Below are 21,685 nucleotides of genomic sequence, written 5' to 3'. Positions count from 1 at the left end.
GACCACGGGGTGCTTGAGGCTGAAAGCAGATGTCAAAAATCAAGCAGGTACAATCACATGTAAAAAAGCAAGAAACAGAGGGAAAAGAAGCAGTTACAGAGCTAGAGAATGTTGGCAGCGGGGGCAGCATGAAGAGCGGTGATGTTACTTTTCCTGGATCCCACTCAGTGCCTTTTCAGTGATCCCATTTTAATGTCTCCGAAAGCTTAGCTATCATGTTGGTCAGTGGTGCCCAACCCTCCCCCACACCACTCACCTACTATACCCCCCCCACCCCCACCCCCGGACCTATGGAAATGTAAGGGGATTAAAATAATTAGACAATAAAGCTGTGAAAAAACGGATGCAAAAAATAATAGGTCATTATATAAAAAGTCACTTGCTACTTTATTCATTGCATCCTTCTGTGTCTATATTTGCATGCATTCTCCTGTAGGTTTTTACTTCCGAGCATCCATTATGTGTTGTGCTTGTGGCCACCAGTATACATGTATCCACATTTCCACATGTTTCGGAATAGTTCTACATCATTAAATGTTTTAAGTTACATAACATTCTAAGGGCCTGAGTTAGAGTTGGATAGTAAAAAAAAGCCATGTACTTAAACACTGCATGGACTAAGAAGTTCCTCAGAAGGATTCTCTGCTGGATTTAGAAGAGGAAAGCACATTTGTGGACTGTTATCCAGATTTAGCACTTCCTCCACAAATCACAGGTTCCTGCTCTTTATTTAGACCTTCCTAGAAAGATCACAGGATTATCCCCCAGAGACACTTTCTCCAGAAATTGGATGATCCGATATCGTCCACCTCTAAATCGGGCCCCAAGTGTCTCTACAGCCATGTATCATTCTATGTGTTTCTACAGTCATGCATCATCCTGTGGTGGTGAATCAATCCATGTAGGATTTTATATGGCAGTGGACATTCAATTTGTCTAGATGTCGGTGGATAATCATAAGAATCCATAGAGCAGTTTATGTCTCAGTGTATCTATATGTCCATGTACCATTTGGTATGCATTTGTATATCATTATATGTATCTTCACCTCCAAACATCATCCCAGGAGTCTGTATAAAAATGTATGTGTATGCATTCATGCACGGTTTGGTATGTCTGAGTAGCTATATCTCCATGTTTCATACTATGGCCATCTGTACACCATTGTGTGTGTCTTTACATCCATGCATTGTCTCGTATGTCTCTGTCTCTATATCCATACATTTTTGCAAGGATATGGAGGTCCATGCACACTTCCGTTTGAATGCCTATATATCATTCTGTGCACATCCATACATCATCTGAGTCTTTACATCCACATATCCTCCCATTTACCTCTGTGGGCCAGGTTGTCTATTTATTTAAACAGCAGTTAGTATGTCCATGGTCATTTTTGTTTGTTTGTATGCCTATGTATCATTCTGTATACTTCCAAACATGATGTGTGTTTTTACATTTTTGCTTCCACCCATGTCTCTCTATATGTCTGCAAGGCCCAGTATGGGGGAGAGGTGTGTCGTAGCGGCCAGAGCGGCTGAATCTGGAGAACGGTCTCACAGTTCGATCCCTGGCGGCAGCTCAGCTCTGATTCATGTGGCTATGGGCAATAGCTCACTTAAACTCCCCAATGGCCCCCAGTGCCTTGAAACCTTTAGGGGTGATATGTTTGTGCTCTACAAATAGGAAGTAGGAATAAGTATGTGCATGTACATTTCTGTGTGTCTGTGTGACCACTTCTTATCCTGTGTGTTGTTACAACAATTCACTTCTTGTTGTCTGTGTATGTCCATGCACCCATTCATAGGGCTGTACTTCACTGTCTCTTCCTTTACCTGGGCACATTGTAGTGCATGTTATTTTCTGGACATTCTGGCCCTCGCAGAGAGCTCCCCCGTTGAGAGGGGCAGGGTTGGTGCAGGTCCTGGTACGCTTCTGGTAACCTTTACCACACCGGTTGTTACACACGGACCACTCCGTCCAGGTTGACCATCCTCCATTTACTAGAATGAGAAGTTTAGATGAGGGGGAAAAAAACAAAAGTCTATTTTAAAATGGCAAAAACAACACTTTGCTAAATCAAAAAAAAAATCCCCTTTGTTTTAGAAAAATGCTGTAAGCGTAACTCCATTCTAAAATATTTTAAGGGGAAAATGACAAATGACAAATGAACAATTTCAAAAGCAACCTGAAAATGTCCTGGTACTTGAAGTATGCCGAAGGGCGTTAGCCATCTGCAAGGTTGGCAGCAGCCCATTAACTGGTGTGTTTGTAGGCTTACCACAGGTTGGAACATTGGCCCACTTCACTATACCCTACATGCCACAAACACATTCCTTATTATAACTTACCCGGCTTAAAACCGCTCAAACACACATGAAGTGCTAGAACACGGACGTCTTTTAGATATTTTTGGAGAATATTCCTCTAGAAGCAACTCACTTATGAATAACTTGTTCAGGTATTTTTGAAGCAGGGTTTTCCTACATAGTTCCATACAATGGCTTCTTCAACATATGACCCACAGGCAAATTAAAGTACATAATTATATCTTCGAAAAATATTAATCTAACCGGAATTGGGGTTTTGGCATTTCATTTTTAAAAAGCGAACATGTTTCACATTCAACTGCATTGGTAGAAAGGTGGTCTGTCGAGAAAGATATACAAACGTCTAAAAACTTCAAAAGAAGAACAGATTGCTTCAATTGCATGCACGATTAAAAAAAGACAAAAGTAAAAGGGAAAGAGAGAACTGAGATTGGCCACAAAGATTCCCTCACTTCTAAGAAATTCAAGAGATTGGCAAGTTTTTAAAAACAATCTCTCACCAAAATTAGAAAAAGAAAACGTTTAAATATTGTTGTTGTTGTACACTGAGATTTATTTGGTTTAATTGTAAAGTCACCGAGCACTGCAGAGGAAACTGCTGACCAACAATTTAATCGGCTGTAAGGGACAGTGCATCCCCACGAATTTATAAAGTTGGACCTCTGAGAGCCTTGTCAACATATGGAGAAGCACTGAGCTGGGATTCCTGACCTCTCAGACACCAGTATGTTGTACTGTGCGAGATAACTCTTTAAAAGAAAACATTGGCAAAGCCAGTAGGCGAGACGTTCATACTTGAGTGGTGATATAAAATGTCTGCTTCAGTGTAAAACAATGAAAAAAAAATTGTGTTTTGTATACGTTTCGTGGAGGAGGTAAAACGTTAAATATGTGAAGACAGAATGTACTTCGAGGTGTAAAATATTCGCTCATGCATTATAAGTGAAGTGGGAAGATACTTCCAAAATTCAATAGAAAGCAGGAGAGACTAAAGCACACCTGTGGTCTGATCCAAGAAGTTACTGACAATGTCTGAAGCCAAAGACTGATGGTGCCCCAGAAAAAATAGGCAATAGTTGAAGGATGCTCAACCCAAGCCCCTTGCAGTGTGTATAGAATACAATATATTCACCATGAATGGGGCAAGCTCCATTACACATCAAACCTAAAAAGGCCCGAAGAGAAGCCAATCTTAGGAGAGGATGCTTTTATAATGGGTGCCTATGCCCAGCGTGCTTTCAGCTACAATACGTAGAGAATAGAAACATAAATGTCTTGAAAACATGAAATTCCGTTACTGGATACAAGAATGAATTATGCTTCTTTGATACATACTGTTCAGGTCTCATGCTAAAAATTGATACATAGGATTGCCTTTGTGGTAGAAGTACTGGGGCAGCATGCATCTATGCTATAACAAATTGTTTTGAGGCATGCCTGCTCTCCAGAGATTCTGGGAAGTTTTCTTGAAATTAGAAAGGCTCCCTAAGTCCATCCGACAGCATTCAGTCATTATGCACTCATGTCATGCTCCTTAAGAGCCTATGTTTCTGCCCCAAAAGGGATGTAGAGGGTGTTTGTGCCACCTCCTTTCACTAACTTTGAACCACAGACTTTTACTGACAGTGACACAATTCTCTGCTTCTGGGGTGATGTCAATTTCAGGAGCCCTTTTGAAAACAATTGGCTTCAAGGAGACTATGACATAGAACAGATGGTGTTTCACCAGGTTTCATCTCAGCTTGCGCCTCTTATTAATTTCTGGGAGATTCTGTTACTTTAGCCATCTGAGAACATTTCAGATAGTGCACAATAATTTTGACAACATTCCTGGAAAAGTGAAAAACATATACCTGTTTTAAGAGAATTAGGCCACTACTGGAAGGCAATCAGTAGTCAAAGCTGTAACCAATGGCATTGTTGTTATAGGTCGATTAGTCTACATTCAACACAACACTTTCAGAGCACACTCAGAAGAAGGCCTAACGCATTCTTCTAAAGAGGAAGAAACAGAACAACAAACCCATGCAATCAGTAATATGAGCATAAGTAATTCTAATTAACTCTGATCTGCCGAATTTTTCATATTCTTACTTGTGTTTCCCTTGGTATAAATATATCAGTATTATATTTTGGATGCACTCTGGACCTATTATTTTTGTAATCATTTTTGACAGCAAGACCCTCTTTAACATCCAATCCAGCAAACGAATCCATATGTATGTTAGTACTTATATAATAACCATTCCAAAAAAGAAGAAGAATTGCTGATACCTCATTTAACAATCATTTGAAGTACATATAATGGACACTGTGCTTTAGGCAGTGGACAATGCCATTGTAGAGAAGGTACGGGGACATTCACAACTTTCCACGAGAACTAAAGCTTTATTGGGTTTCGCATTAGAGCGTGGAAGGGGTTTGAGTCCCAGATCACAGGGACAATAGGTGAATGGACTTACCATAGACAATGACCGTGGCAGTCGTGCTCCTTCTTTTCGTGACAATGTTCTTGGCCACGCAGGTGTAGTTGGCCGTATCTGAAAGGCGTGCCTGCTTGATGATGAGGTTGTGGTCAATGGTGATGTAAAAATTCCGATCCTCCACGGGATCAATGACCTCTTCATTTTTCAGCCATTCAACCTGTGGGTAAAGAAGAACATCTTTACAAGGCACATTCATGAGAAGCTGCAGTGCTAGCCTTGCACAGACTGCTCCATGAGCCCTTAGGCATTGTCTATAAAGAAAACAAGCAAACACCTTTGGCCGAGAGTTTAACACTACACTATACTACACTGACACCGGTATTTTGGAGTACGTAAAGTAGTATTCCTGTAGTAATGTACTTTTTTTACAAACTCTCACATGACTTGCAAGTGAATTGTCCCCAAACATCTTAAATGGAGATAAAATGTGAATATTCAGGGAATATTCATATATATTCAGTACAAATAGAAAAGACTGTGGCTTTGCACTTTTAGCAATAAGGAGTTGGACATTTCAGGGCGCCTATTCACAAAGCCATGTAAGATTAAGTAGTAGAATACAACTTCCTTTACTCCTAAAAGCTTTTCTTAATCAGCCCTTATTTGTCAGGTAAAGAAATAGCAATAAAAACAAGCTTAGCCCATTAGAATAACAAGCACCAAAATGCAGTCCTTTCTCAACTAGTACTTTGTCATTTATGGCTCAGAATTCAATATAATGGTTTGTAGATGTTCGTCTATTCCTACGTTGTTCTCTTGTCAATCTCAAAAGGGAATGCTGCCGGTTTTTGGCAGCAGGAGTCTAGGGAGGCCAGAGGCCAGCACTGGATTTTGTGCACAGCATACATAATGCAAAGGCAGACTATAATCCTTTATCTGTCGAGTCATTTGAAGTTCCTCAAAATTAGGCAAAATACATGCTGGTGAAAAGCGAAACATGCAAAATCTACCCACTGAGAAGTTACAATATATACAAGGTTGAGCACTACACGAGAAGTCAGATTTGTAATCAGGTTTGCACAATTAAATTCAACCTTATTCCAAAAAAAGATCCATTTGCGAGGGTAAATTTCAAATAATTGTATCCTTGCAAAATGGCATATTTATCACTAAATCTATTGCTAAATTTATCAACAAGTTTGCAAGCTTTCCCAGCTTGTCAATACCTGCAAAAATATGCGCACACCTACCAATTGCTACACTGACAGGTTTTCACATAGGCCTTGCAAGTAGATTACCTATTTGGAAACATCTACAAATTTACATTTAACAAAGGTAGAGGCAAGTAAGTTTCCCAAGGCACAAATGAAAAGAAAACACACTGTCACACTACACACAAATAGGGGATCTGGGTGTATTGAAAGAGGTTCATTCATGTGGCAAAATATTAACTAGAAGAGCTTGACAAAATTATTTTTTTTGCCTCCTAGTATGTGGTGTGACCCATTTGTGACCTTGGAACCTATGAATTAGCATCAATTTTACTTCATTGCTTAAGCAAAATAATGTGTAAAAAAATATTTTCACTAGTCTGTCCTTTAAGACACAAATGCTGTCTGATCTGCACCCAAAACAAAAATATCATAATTTAACTGGGAAAAAAACATTATCTTATGGTTTACCAGGCTTCTTCGACCAAGCTTGGCACAGTACATGAAGGGACCGGGGCCATGATTGAATTTGGACTCTCCCATCGCTGGACTGTCTGTAGCCAAGCTCAGAACAGGATCACAGCAAGGAAAGCAAAGAACCCAAACTTATAAACATTGGGGCAGAAGTTTGTACCACCCACCTATCTTTCAAGGGGAAGGTTGTGAGAAGGAACTATTATTGTTTGGACAGTGTTGGTCAGTCTTCACTTGTGCTCCTTACGGAAAGAACAAAAATGTGCAATATTGTTAGAAAATCTTACTTTCAGCTCACTACCAAAAAGTGTATTTCTTGGCACTGTGATTTCAACTGCACTCCTACATCTGAACATTCCTATGGAGCCCCAGTGGAACCTTTAACAAAGAAAGGCTGTAGAAGTCCATACAGAGTAGAAGCATGGGTGCCTCTTAGGGATATCCACAGTGGACATGAAATGTCACTAACAGTTGCCCTTGCCATTCTGTTGAGTCGACATTCATAGGAGATAACTATATTGTGCCTGCTGCTAATCTGCACGTGGACGCTCTCTTTGTATTGATGACGCAAGCCATGGCCATGGCCCGTGACCCACTGATGAATGCAATACCAAGCATGCTCAAGTAGTAATTCTAATAATAATACTAATTATATTAATAATAGTTCCAACAACAAAACAAGAACAACAATAATACAAATGATAAATAATAATAATAATTAATAATAACAACAATAATTTTATTCCAACAAAATCACAACAATAATAATAATGATAGTAATATTTCCAAAAACAGCAACAAAAAAACAACAACAGTAAAAACAACAACACTAATAATAACAAGGACCACGGTAGTTAATAGGATTTAGTGGTGAGAGGAGCTAGAGATGTTGTCTTCACCAACAGATATGTTTCCAAGTATTAAATATTATATAAAAGCAACCAAATCTTGGCCAGAGAGTACACATTTTGCCACTCAAAATGAAGGTATTTGTATACTTCATTCGATTAGTAGTTTCACAGATTTTCATTGCTCACTCCCATCCATCATTCTGCAAAAGGGCTTCAGGGCTCTAAATAACAATATACATTTAAGGCTACCTCATTACAGGCTAAATTAAAAAGTGAGAACAGAAGCCATTTCTAATTCAGGAAAATGGCACTGGTAGAAAGAAATTGAAAAACAAGTAATCTAATTGAGAGAGTTCAAGAGAAAAAAACAACAACCTTTCAGTTAAATATCCTGATATTTGCTCACTGAAAAAAGCTGGTGGGAAAGCGATTCAGAATGGAAGGGCGGGCGAGCCCCCACCTTTTTTTAGAAGGAGGGTGCAGAGTGCATAAGCCTGAGTTTGAAAGCAGATGAATAAAGAGCACTGATTTACTCACATTGCTTTAAATGTAAACATAGACGTGCAGGTACTCACTATTTAGAGTACCTGTTTGCTCCTGTGAAGTGCCGGTACTCTCCCATGAAATAATTTGCAGCAGTGATGAAAAGTGCAGGTACTCTCCCTTTCAAATTAAAGACTTACAGGTACTTGGTAACGGACAGTACCTGCCTATTTAAAGCACTGTTTAAACAAAATACCCTTGGATTTGTGTAGGAAATTGTGGAACAGCTTGAATGTTGCAGATGAGCCTGAACTTCAGATTTAGATAGCCACATAAACAAAATGCCTCAGTGGCTTAGCCACAGCCAGAAAAGGGCCCTAAAGGCTCAACCGTGGGAAATAAGTAACAAAGTGAGTGGCAAGAAAGGATCAGGCGCTCTACCATAGTGAAAGGAAGAATCGGCTGTGGGGACGCATGCTGTGGCCTGACATTTGTACCTCTTAAGTACAGTTGTGGGCCAAGGAAGACCTGCTCTGTGGCTAACAACGTTATGAAAGGGTTCAGTAGTTCTACTAGTAGATATCTGTATTTTGCATTCCGTCCACACCGATGGAATATGGTTCTTTGGAATTTGTTGTAAAACAAAAAAATAAATGCAGTCCCATAAATAGGCAATTGTGGTACTCAGAAGTTGAAACGACGTAAAGAAATTCACCTTTTTATTTCAAAACGTATTTTTCAATGCTATCTCCTTTCTTCATCCCATCTCAGATCACTTGGGCTCTAGTTAATGGGTTGGTCTACACTACACTAATGCTCATTGCAACACTTTAATTCAACTCATACCAGAAGATGGAAGAATTTATCTTTAGACTGAGCCTTTGGGAACGATGACAATAAACAAGCACGCGATGCCTGCAAGGACCTTGTGGCAGAGCTGCCAGCTGAGAGGAGGACATGCCACTGAGAACCTCAGGGTGAAAGCAAGAGTGCCTTTCTTAGGGTTGGTTAATTTCAACCATCTACTGATTTATACTGAGTCTTTTAAATGGGAAATCTTTCTCTGTCTGCTTGTGCATAAAGTTCTAGCATCACCTACAGTATCGTTAAATCCTCTCTGGCATTACCCATAATCCTTTCCTTGTTGGAAGACGTGTCAACTACAGTTTTTTTTTTTAAAGTTTAAATGCTTATTTGTTTAGAGTAACACAACTGTAGCCCTAGTGTGTTATATTTTCTTGAGGCGGTCGTGCTACTGACAAAGATTTTAAAATATATACTTTGGTACTCGGGTCATCATCTATCCCTAGTGCATGAAGTAGTGCCGTATTATAAAAAAGTGTGGCTTTCCTCTCATCAGGCCCAAGAGATGCAATGAACGTCTGTGCGGGAAACATCCTTTACAACAAAACTTTTACCACGCAGTGCTGTTACAACGCAAGTATTACAACGAAAACCTTTACAACGTATTACACTGGGGGGCGCTCTAGAATAGGGAATAGTTTTAATTTACTATCCAACACCTTCCCTAGTGTCCACGGGGACTGGAGTTGGAATAGTAAATTAAACTATTCACTATCCAGCACCCCCAAGTGTAATGCGTTGTAAAGGTTTGCGTTGTAATACTTGCGTTGTACCAGCATGCGTCGTAAAAGCATGCGTTGTAACGTCATACATCCGTCTGTGCAACATGACTAGGGCTCCAGGTTTTATGTTTTTTTTTTTTACATTTCCGTCTGTATTCATCCATTTTTTTGTTGCTAATTTTATCTGTATTTATCTATATTTATTTTGGGTTTTGTGAAAAAATGAAACTGAAATAAGTATATATCTACATTTATTTAACCTATAAATATGCACTCATGCCTGAACGCCAGCCCGGCTTCGTGATATAAACACACTTAGATGATAAAATATGCACTTATAAGAAAACATGCAAATATTAGAATCAAGGTTGTGCATATCTACTGCTGTTTAAGGCTCTTTACTCAACTTTCTTTATTTTGTTCACCCCCTTACCTTTCAACCCGCACAGCTATTGGGCTGGCAGTCATGATTGACAGCATTTAGAATCACTCAAAAAACAAACCAATTTCCTTTTTTATCCACATTTAAAAATAAATATAGACAGGAAAATAAATGATTTTCTGTCTGTATTTATCTGTAAAAATCAGTTAAAACGGAAAATAGGGAGTCTTAAATATGACTCACTGGCGCAGTCTCAAAAGTCATTGGGAAAGGCTCTAACTACACTTTTACGGTGTTATATCTCCAACCTCGATAGCATGCAAGACAATGTCATTGGCCAAACCTTATAAGTCACTAGCATCAACCCATAAAAATATCATCCGATATTGCTTTCAGATTCCCAAAGTGGATGATCACTATTGAGGTGATACCTTCAACAGCTTTGATGCACTTTGACCTTTACCTGCTTCAGGCTATTCCCTCCCAGGTAGGGTGACCAGACCTTGAGAGCCAAAAACCGGGACATTTTTGGGAAATAGAAGAAGGACTACCATTTTTCATCAACAGAATGACAGTTTTCATCAACATAAGATCACAGAAAAGGCATTAAGAAAATACATGAAATGTAATTTCTACAACCAACATCATACATACTGATTAAATTGCTTACTTATAATAGCTGCTCACTAGCACAGCTTTATAACACCCAAAAAAACCCTCGCAATATTTTCAGTCGACCCCTCTAAAAACCGGGACATGAGCCAAAATTACTGAATCTGCCGTGACAGCCGGTAGAAAACTGGGACTGTCCGGGCAAATCCGGGACGTCTGGTCACCCTACACCCAGGTAATGTATCGGACCCACCAGCAAAACTACAGAGCTGACGTAATGGACCTAAGCCACGCCAACGTCATCCCTGGCATCAGTAAGGATGGACATATTGCACTAGGGGGATAAGAGAACAGTTTCTCCTCCTCAAACATCACACAACGGAACTGATTAAAAATATGCCTCAGTGGGACACTCGTGGGCACTTATCATTAGGATGCCCTGAAAGTGTGGCACATGTTCTTGGAGTCGGGCGCTTTCCAGTGAGGAGGCCGCAACCGCAGCCCATGCACGTAAGAGCGGTGGGTCCGGGTGGGGGGACTTCGGTGGGCGCTGACGAGGTAGAATTCATTATTTATTTAATTTCCCCTCGTCATCGTCCGTTGAATTAACCCCTACCTGGACCCACCACTCTTACCTGCACGGGCTGCAGCTGGGGGGCCATGAACGCCTGCATTCTTCATCGTTGAGAGTGGCTGATCTCCCACTAATATGCATTGCAGGGCTGCATTAGCAAAAAATAAAAATAAAAAAATAAGGTAAACATCCGGAAAAAAGAAAATAGTAGTTTAACATTGAAGGTGAAATCGAGTGAAAGCATCGTTTCTGATTCATTGAATTTGCACCAAGTAATTTACGTGTCTGGAATGAACATTTTTGCATCCAACCGCACAGCTAAATAGGTAATTATTGTAATTGGATTCAAAAGTACGAGCCTGCCAGTATATTACACGAATGAAAATGGCTTGGAAGGTGTTATCTGAAACTGTGGCTTTTTTTCGAGCCATTATTTTTATTGTCATGCTAATTGAACGTGAAGCGAAGTGGAAAGTTTCCAGCCAGCAATCCATGCGCCCATTCATTGACAATTAGAGGATTGATTAGCAAAGACATAAGAATGAAGAAAAAAATTAATGTATTTATTAAATGCTATTGACGTGTATTGTTGCCCTAAGCGGTCTTCATGAAAGGAGCGATGAATAAACTTTTTAATAAGCAGATTTTTCTGCGTTTTGTGGTTCATACTGCAGCTGAAACATTGCATTGCCAGGATCATGGAGTCAGATATAAAATTCCTAATTTAAATTGATTGGCGGCAGATGTCTCAGTGTGTGTAGATGTTTTCTGGTGCCTGGAATGGTTTTAGCACCATTTCGCGGCATAAGGCACCTCCATGTCAATGCAGACACGCTAATCTGTTGATCTAGCCTTTCACAGGTGGGTTTGTCAGAATCTGGCCCATTTTGATAACTAGAGGAGCTCATGGCCGGCAAGAAACAGATTACTGTCAATTTAAGATCACGAAATAGATCCAACATTATATTTTTGCTCGCTTCGGTACAGGCATGTCGAGGCCAAAGCTGAAGGGCCACATCACCTTGAGACACTTGACCACTATGGGAATGGAAGGCCCATGTGAGACCTATTCTGTCTCTCTTTACCCATCTCCAGCACCCATAACCTGTGGAATCAAGCCGACTCCTCGGGAATGTGTAGCCCTATAAAAACAAGTGTTTTTTTCTTCTGGCAGACCTACTTGCCTGCATTCATATTAAAATGTCAGGGTCTTTATCGAATCTTGAGAAACCTACTTGCTGACTCAGGACCGAACAGATCTATCTATCTCTTTCTTCCTTGGATTTCCTTTGTTTCCTCAAGAATTGGAATGCTGCCCTATGAGAGCTCTGAATGCACCTTCTTTTTTCCCCCTCATCCTCACTTTACGGCACTCAGAGCAGCTTCAACAGCCTATCAAGCATCTCACTAATTGTTTTTTTTAAATGGCCCAAAACCACTACTCTTGCTTCATAGGCTATGCTATGCTACCTCAAACGTGGAACAAGAAAGCCTGCAACCCAGTGGTGGCTGGCAGGGAACGCGGGTGGCGGGAGTGAAAAAAAAAGCAACAAAATAAAAATCACTTACCTATTTATGGGGCTGCCATCTCTCTGTTGTTCTTTCTCTTCCTGGCAGGTCCGGAACCAGGAAGCACCTGGGCTCTCCTAACCTAATCCCAACGCTGCAATGTAGAATTGCGGTTGGTTTCCCTAAGCCAATCACACTGATGCAATGCAGCGTTGTGATTGGTCTGAGTACAGTGGTTTGGTGCTCAGATGGGGACTGGGGCCCTGGGCATGTTCCCCACCAGGCTGTTTAAGGCAGCCAGGTGGGGAACATGCTAGGTGCGCATGACGCTTTGGCCGTGCCAAGGCGGCTGGCCAAGCAGTCATGTGCGCTTTGAAAGTGTGCGCTCACCACTCCTCCCAGGCTCTGACCCCACTCCCCCAGTACAGCCCGGTGGGGGGCTGGGGCGGGGGGGGAGGGGGGGCTGTAACAAAGTCATTATCATTTTATTTTTATTTTTTTCGGCTCTCAGCGATCCTACTCCGCCTTAGTGCTGCAACCACTGAACTGGCAGTTCCAGAAAAGAGAGCTTCTGTTTTTATTTACCTCAATGAATCAAAGACATAGAGTTGTCCAGCTAGTGTTTTAGGTTTACTAGTGAGTATATGGGGCCGTAATATACAATGCGGAACATTTTCCTTGGTAGCGCTGGGCCAACCTTTCAAAAGGTGCGCTCAGTGCTAACAAGTAGAGTGCGCCGTATTAGATTGAATGCGCTTCCCCTAGGGCAGTCGCAAACTAGTGTGACCCGGGGACAGTACATTCAAGTGAAATACAGATCGACGTTCACTGTGCAGGTGGAAACCCAACTGCACATTTAAGAGGAGTGAGAGATCCCCTTGCAGGCGAGTGCAGTGAGTGACTGCACCTGTCTGCTAGGGGATGTTTAAAGGGTCCATAAGACCCCCTTAACCCCTTCCAGAAGGCTGCCATCAGGGGTGCACTGATGGTGTGCCACCTTTTACATGGCGCACTGTCAGTGCGCCTCCTGGCAGCTTCTTTACCTTTGCGTCTATAATAAGGCGTGGGTGCAGAGGCAAAGCGATTCTCTCATTTAAATGGGGCCACACCCCTGTGCAAATGAGGGAATGCCCTCTGATGATAGCACTGGCGCTATATGTGCGCAAGCACTATCTGTATTACAGAAGGGGCTGCACAAGCATCTGCGGCTCGTTCTGTAATACCAAAGTTCCCTGGGGGCACGCAAAGTGGGTGCCAATCCAGGTTGCACTCCCGGGGCACTTTATATAATAAGGCCCATGGTTGGCGAGGGAATGGTGACATATCCTTAGAGGGAGACTTTGGAAAGTCCCTCCTTATTCTGGTCTCAGCTCCAGACCTCAAATCCTAACCAGTTAAACTCAAGCCCTTGCTCATCACTTTCAATGAATGAAACATTTATACATCCACATTAAATATTGGCATCTAGTGGGGCAGAGCCAGAGTCCTCCAAAAACCGGGCTATGAAAAACATGACATGGCTGCACATCCAATGACATTGCTATCACCTACTGGACAAGCAGTCTCCTTAACAAAATGATTAAAATGACCTATATTCTTCTGGACGTGGGTTTGTTAAGCTGAGACCATCATAAAGCTCTTTCCTTCTACAGAACTTTATATATTTAATTGCTTGCCCCCGTAAAGTCTACACCGCATATGACCCTGCTTAGTTCTGACCTGCAGAATCTGTCGCTGTCTGCTTTACTACCTCAGACCAAGCAGTGTTTGTTGTAAGTGCTGATGTATAACACATACCCCGATACCTGCCTAACATGAGTAATGTGGCATTATTTCTTCTACAAATTGAGTTCCCTTCCCACCTTAGTTTGATGCGCCTTGTCCTCAATTGCAGCCAAACCAAGCTATTTATTTCTGTAAACTTGCTGCCACTCATCCCTGCTCCACACATCTACATAATCCTATCACCAAGCATATTAACACTTATACCTTTTGCTGATTACATGATCGGCTGTTAAACTAAGTTAGGAAATACTTGTGCAAAGCTAATATATCAACCCATTTGACATCCACACCTAGCCGCCTCCATGTCATTGCTGAAACAGAAACCCCAAGGACATTCTTGAAAATCAAAAGTGGTCTCTGTTGAGCAGGAAAAGCCTACACATGGCAACCATTAAATACACAGATCTATATCATAACAAGTTGAATTCTGGAGGAAGAACACATCAAGACTTCGCAACTTTCACCTCCTCTGCATCTGTGCTAGGCTTTCAGCAAAGGATGTATACATTGATTATTACAGTGAAGTATTTTCGTGGATATACATATCTATTGTGTGTAAGCAGTAAATCCCTATCAAACGTCCACAGTCCACAGTTCAAATATTTAATGCTAATGCAGGAGTTTGGAATCATTTCTCAACTTTTTTCCCCAACCCCGATTCAAAGTAACGACATGTTCCGCCAAACAAGCAATATCAACTGTGTGTTGGATCCTGCTCTAAACCACCACCGGAGCAGTGATGGGAAAAAATAGACTCCTATCCGCACTTGATGAGTCGCATTCAGCCTCCATCTTCTCGTTTCATCCGCCCATACCCACCCACTTCCCACCTGTTGAGGGACAGATGTGTTGTGTCTAATTATTCTCTTACTGATGCCAGGAGAAGCATCAAAATAATTGGCACATTTGTTCTAATTAACAAGAACATTGCCACATGCCACCCAACAGGAACTGAGAGATAAGGCACCACCAGCAAAGAAGAGGGACAAATGGCAAGTTATCAGAAGAGCTACTGCTAAACACACATGGCCGGTTAACAACTCAAGCTATTCGTGAAGCGGTTATATGAAAAAGAAAATGAACAACCCCAACCTCAACCAAAACAATGACTAAACAAATAAAAGAGGGGAAGTACTATTGCTGTGCTGTCAAATACAATTTCATAGAGAATACCATGTTGCACAGTGCTGGAAATCTTGCCCAAGATTTACTAATCCGGATCCGGAGACAGCAGCATGCACTTTCTTCCACCAGCATCCATGGCATGTTCATTTAAACATCACACTTACAACTCGGATTCTCTTTTAAGTTGGCCAACTTTAGAGTCAACTGCCCTTCAGGTGACCCCTTGCAGTATGGTACAGTAAAGAGCCAAGTTTCTTTGGAGCTACTGGTATACACAAACAGTGCGCAGAATAACATTTCCCACAGAGATATGAATCACAGCGTGTGGACCTGCCAATAACAGCCAACAAAAGCATAAGACAAGTATGTGGAATAAATTATGGGGCGGATGCTGGCCGCAGAACAGCAGCTGAGAAGCTTTAACCGTGCAAGATACTTTCAATGTGTTCTATCTCCTTCCCACTGCTAGGAACTAAATAAATTCCAGTCTTGCAGATAGTAGGCATGTCATTTTATTATAAAGCTATTTTTGGTCTCTCTGCAGCCCAATGGCATGTAAAATAAGGCCGTGCAGACCTGCTACGTGGTTGCCAGTTTTGTGTGCATGGAAGCATAAGTCTGGCCATCTTTCGAACAAGCCACGGGGTGCAATTTTGCACAAAAAAGTGAGAATTTTTCCTTTGCTGCAACATTCCCATACGTGACAACAAATAGAGGGAATCATGGCCAGTCACTCTATTTAACATTGCTGGTTGTTTCTGTGCCTCTCTGCAGGGCTGTGATGCCTTGCATAAGCAGAGCGGGAGTGGGGGAGAGAAGAGACGGGTTGGTTAGTCCTTTCAGCTGACAGAGCAGGCTTTGGACATATGCACACTCTGACTAGTGATATCTCTTTTGTAGAGTTTAGGCAGAAGACAACTACTGTGGGACTCCTTGCAGTGAGTAGCAGCACATACCTGGTCCTACCTTGCCCCTCCCAATGCAACACCTGGGTTATATGCTAGTTGCTTTTCAAGAGTATAAGGATGATGATAGTAAATGTGAGGAAAGTGTGGAACGTGTAAGCCCTCATGATTGGTTGTAGCACACATGTGTGGTGCAGATAATTCAACACTATAACATAAGGTAGCCATACATTTGCAACTCCCACACCCAGTAATTCATGAATTAATATTTCATCCACCGACCCACGCTCACAAAAATACACAGGCACACAGCACCTACACGTCTCAGGAAGCCTTTCTGCAAATCTCTTAGGTCTACCACAGTAGGACCCAGCTAAATTTAGTTGGTACTCCCTGCGATTCAAAGACCCACGGGGAATAAAACTTAAAGCCACTGTGGAAGTGTTTTTAAAAATCTATATTTTTGTGTAATAAAGAATAATAATGCTTGTATGCTAGATTCACTGTGCAAACGGCGTGTTGATAAGATTACAGTCAAAACTAATTTATTATGAGGTATATGAATAGTTAACTACATTTATATAAAAATGGATGCTGTTTCTGTCATTCACTCCTGTTATCAACCCCTTCCATCTTGTTGCCCTATGCATCTTCTTTCCTCACTAGCTCAGCAGTGCAAAGACAGCTGATGTTAAAAAAATCCCTACTGTTATGAATACACAGCTTAAGATGAACTTTCTGGTGTTCCTGATACGCTGAAACTTCTAAGGCCCTTCCGCTGTAGCTCCACTGTGTAGTCGGGTCTTATTCATTTGTATGTAGTGATATTGTAGATATGTTTCATATTCTGTACAGGCATCTCCAGATGGCAATAGCATGGAAAATACTAGATTAATTCTTGAAATGGCATAGTGTGTTAAGGTAATGACGTTTTAACTTCTGATTTGCTGAAGAGTTGTTACTTACTATCAGGCCATGATGATTTAGCGGCTTTTCCCCTTTTCGTATTGCAAGAATTGTGTATAAGAACCTCTTGATTCTGGGTTGATCCAGATATGTTTAGAAGACTTTCCTGTTCTACTAGAGATGCTGCTTATTTTTCTCGTTTTGTAGCTCATTTGGGACTGATTTCTGAATTTGCCTACTCTGTATAACATTGTTTAAGGCCTTCATGTAATTAATTCTGTATCAATTGATTTTGAAATTTTTGTAATAAAACTCTTTAACTTTTCTTTTATCTAGAACACAATTATTGAGTGATCCCAATTACTTGTTTTTGCCACTCTGTGCCGCCTAATGTAAATTTGAGTTTTCTAAAATTTTGGGGTGTCCTGAATAGTGGGGTATGGGTTTAGCTCCCACACCACAAACAACACTTCAGTGTAGATGTATGTATGGTTACCTTAAAGCTAAGTCCATTCTATAACTTCCAAAAACAGATTTAGCCAATTAGAGCTGAAACGGTACAGAAACCTCACCAATGAAGTGTCCTATAGAGTACGCCTTCATGTTTTATGAGGTGGTAATCAAGCTTAAGTCCTTTAGTCATGTGTTTTCAACTTCTTTCTGTACAGCTCTTGCAGCCTGTAGAGGTTAAATAAAAGCAGATGTCCTGCAGAAATGTGCCACATAGTAATGAAATGCACTCCCTCAATCAGTATCTCCCTCCCAGCAGGGAACTTCCTCATCTGTGCAAGGCGTACTCCATGCTGGTAGAAGTCAGTGCTGACCTCATCACTCCTCTCCACTTGTACTGTTTCTCTCCACTGGCTGCTCAAAACATCCTGCGGATGTCTTGAGAGCTCACTCACACTGACATCTTCTTTTCCCAAATTCATCCTTCTGTCAGGTGTTGCTTGACACACCCTGTTTTGGGTGCTTGACCCAACCGTATGTGCATTACTAATAATATGGTGCCTCACTTTTGTTATCCAGGCGGCTTCCACTGGACTACTACAACATGCCCTCATGGGTCTCTACCCTACTATTTGTTACCCTTTGCCTTCACCAGTAATTCTAAACGTAGACTATTCAATGAGATCATGCCTTTTACACTTGAAATTTGGTTGTGCAATACCTTTCAACAGAAATTCATTTTCTGCTATAAGGGAAACCTCCCACATGAAAAAGAATTAAGAAAAATGAACAATTCAATCCTTGGCCCTTTTTCTGGTATTGAAGGTCCCAAAGAGGACAATCATTCCTTAAAATTGCTAAAGAGTTAAAGATGGAGTGTGCCATTGTCAAGGGAGAACTTCTCCGAAGGCTTCGATTCAATTGTACCACACCCAGCACTTACCGCATGATCTTCTTGCTTTCTTTATATGATAACCTAAGCAAGCATCTCCATGGGATTCTAAGTCTTGTATGCTAATGATGTTTAAAGCTAGGAAACACAGCATTACATATCTCCTATTCAAAATGTGGCTGGAGGTCAATAAGCTTCTGTTGAGGGTCTAGGTAGTGCCAGAAACGGCCCGTGCAGGTAAGAGCGGTGGGGCGAATGGGGGTGGGACTCGACAGATGCCGACAAAGGTAAATTATTTATTTATTTAATTTTCTCTCATCATCTGTCGTGACCCCAACCCCTCCCCCCTCACCACCACCACCTCGCTCTTACCTGCATGGCCACTCCTGGGTTGTGCACTGCTTGTGAATCCTAAACCACTTTCAATAAATTATCAAATTTATTTTGCTGTTTATTTATGCTGGACAAAGAGAGGTTAGCACCTTGCATCTATCAAGCTGTATATTAGTCAGAATAGTGTGTAAATTGTTTCTGCGCCCATTGTAGAGATCTGTGCTCATTCTGAAAGCCTCCGAGTGAAAACCAATAGTGTCAGCTTGGCTGAGATGGGTACCCCAATAAACTGGGGCTCGGATATTTAGAGATATACAGCGGCACACTTGTGGCGATAAACACTTTATAAATACCATGCGGTTTTGTTCAATATATAAAATTGAGATTCTTATAAATCACACTGTCTCACTCTTTAAAAAAAATATATTTTGAGGGGCTACTGTTGTTCCGAAGCATGTGTGCATCCAGCATGTCCACTGATGTTGGATCTAGAGTTACTTTTTGGCACTGTCCAATGCGACACACAAATATTTACAAAACGAACATTTGTCACATGAGATTTTCCAGGGTTATGTCAATTACATTTTGTTAATTAAATTTAGTATAGCGCACAACTTGCCTGAGGGCATCTCTGCGCTGCCTACAACAGCAAGCTAGCATACACAGAAAAGAGTCGCTTAAAATAAGGAAGCTTTCAGCAATTTCCTAACTTGACAGTAGTTAGTACAGAGTCGAAGATGGAGAGGTAACTTGTTCCGGGTAATGACGGAGTCCCGGCGGATGTCTTCTTAGATGACACCGATAGGTGGAGTAAATACATCTGCCTTTTATTAAACCATATAGCCAGGGGGGCTGAAATCCCGGTATCCTGGCGGGGTGCAGTCATTATACCGGTATATAAAAAGGGGGATCGTGCCCAACCCTGTAATTATCGCCCAAACAGCTTAATAGACACGGTCCAAAAAGTGGTAGGACGTGTACTCATTAATAATCTGCTTGACTGGGCTGAGGAGCAGAACGTCCTATCCCCTTTTCAGGCTGGTTTTCGCAGAGCAACTAGCACTGTAGACCAGGTCTTCCGCTTCCAACTGATTCAATGGCGGACAGTGGTCCTGGGCGGATGCAGTCTCTATGCAGCTTTCGTTGACCTACGGGCTGCATTCGACCTGGTGCCGAGGGCAAAGTTGTGGGAGGTGTTGGCAGCCCTGGGGGTCCCGATGATTATTTTAACCTTGATCATGAGACTTCATGAGGGCACCTATGCTAAGATCCAATGGGGTGGCTACGGTAACGATACCATTGACTTCCCTGTCGAGCGTGGGGTTCGGCAGGGTTGTTCAATGGCACCAACATTGTTTACTCTTTTTATAAATGGAATTGTCCCCCTCATGCAAGCTGAGCCCGTAGATGCTCCCTCACTTGCTGGTGCAAAAGTTCCTATTTTAATGTTTGCAGACGACACCTTAATTTTATCAAAATCCCCAAGTGGTCTGCAAAAGGCATTGGTAATTTTTGACAAATTTTGTTGTGATCATGGTTTGGAGGTAAACGCAGCAAAAACAAAACTCATGGTTTTTAATCCTTGTAGGAATTTTAAATCCAAAATAACCATGAGTGGGCGCCGCCTTGAAGTTGTGAAATCTTTTAACTACCTAGGGATACAAATCTCAAATGACAACAGATGGAACCACCACTTGAATCTGGCAGTATTAAGACACAAACAACTGGCTGCTACCATTATTAAGGAGCACACGAAATCTTTAACTAAGCCAATTAAACCGCCACTAATCATATATGAGGCTAAAGCAATAGGGTCTGCACTATATGGGGCAGAGCTGTGGGGGCAAGAAAACCTCCAGGAGCTACAGAGGTCAGAGAATAGCTTCCTCCGAAGATTAACTGGTACCCCACAGAGCAGTCCCCTCTTGCCACTCAGATATGATCTTGGCAGGAAGGAAATCTCGGCTATGTGTAAACTTCGACCGATATTATATTGGCGTAGAATTTGGACCACCCCCGAGTTGTCACAATATGCAGAAGGATTTGCTGATGTGATCAAAGCAGATCGATTTCATGAAATTAAATGGTTTAGATCATTGAGAACTGCATTAAGTGAACTAGGGTTAAGTGAATTGTGGTCTGATCCAACCGGGTCACCCTTTCCATCAAAGCTGTTTATAAAAAACCTTTATTGGGAACAGGCTGAAAACAAGAGTCTCCTTAACAACAATAATGGGTCTATGACGACTGCCTTCCTTGAAGCTAAACTGTTTCCAATGTTTGAAATGTACTGGGATATTATAACTAAATCCATGGACAGGAAACTGTTTTTTCAAATGAGGGCTGGCTCTCTACCTCTTGGTAATTTAACATCTAAATGGAGAAATGGAGGTCCAGCAACTTGCCCAGTTTGTGGGGAAGGCAATGAGACGCTGGGTCACTTCTTGTTTGTTTGTCATGCATATTCTGTTCCTAGACGTGTGTGGTTGGCCCCCATGTGTAGAAATTTGGGTACTAAAAGCAGCATGGTTGCTCTACGTATTGTTAAAACTACCTCCTTAAATTGGATTATCATAGCGACCGCAAAGTACTTGGGGTGGGCGTGGGTAACTAGGCAGAGATTGCTAGTAGGGTGACTACTCTCTGCCTAGCTGATCAGAGACTGCTAGTTTATCTATTCTCTGTTCCCATGCCTGGTGTCTATCTGACGTAAAACTTTTATATTAATTTTTAACTATGTAATTGGATTGTTTTTTTTTTTAATATGTTCTTATAATATGAACTTTGCACCTTGATGGTAAATAACTGGATGTAATGTTATTTTAAACCTCTTTTTTAATGTGTATTGTGCTTA

General features: G+C 41.4%; 1 protein-coding gene across 2 annotated transcripts in view; it reads right to left on the bottom strand.

Annotated features, from left to right (window-relative positions):
• Positions 1 to 21,685, bottom strand: part of UNC5C (unc-5 netrin receptor C) — a 441,641-nt gene that overhangs the window by 105,564 nt on the left and 314,392 nt on the right. For both annotated transcript variants that reach the window (XM_078676216.1, XM_078676217.1), the window contains exons 5-6: positions 4,790 to 4,970; positions 1,833 to 2,000 (exon numbers count right to left, since the gene is read on the bottom strand). In XM_078676216.1, coding sequence (XP_078532342.1) covers positions 1,833 to 2,000; positions 4,790 to 4,970 — 349 coding nt within the window. The remainder of the gene's footprint in view (positions 1 to 1,832; positions 2,001 to 4,789; positions 4,971 to 21,685) is intronic.

This window comes from Lissotriton helveticus, chromosome 2_1 (genome assembly GCF_964261635.1).
Source record: "Lissotriton helveticus chromosome 2_1, aLisHel1.1, whole genome shotgun sequence".
Lineage (NCBI taxonomy): Eukaryota > Metazoa > Chordata > Amphibia > Caudata > Salamandridae > Lissotriton > Lissotriton helveticus.
Note: the sequence above shows the minus strand (reverse complement) of the source record. Positions and strands in the feature narration are given on the sequence as shown.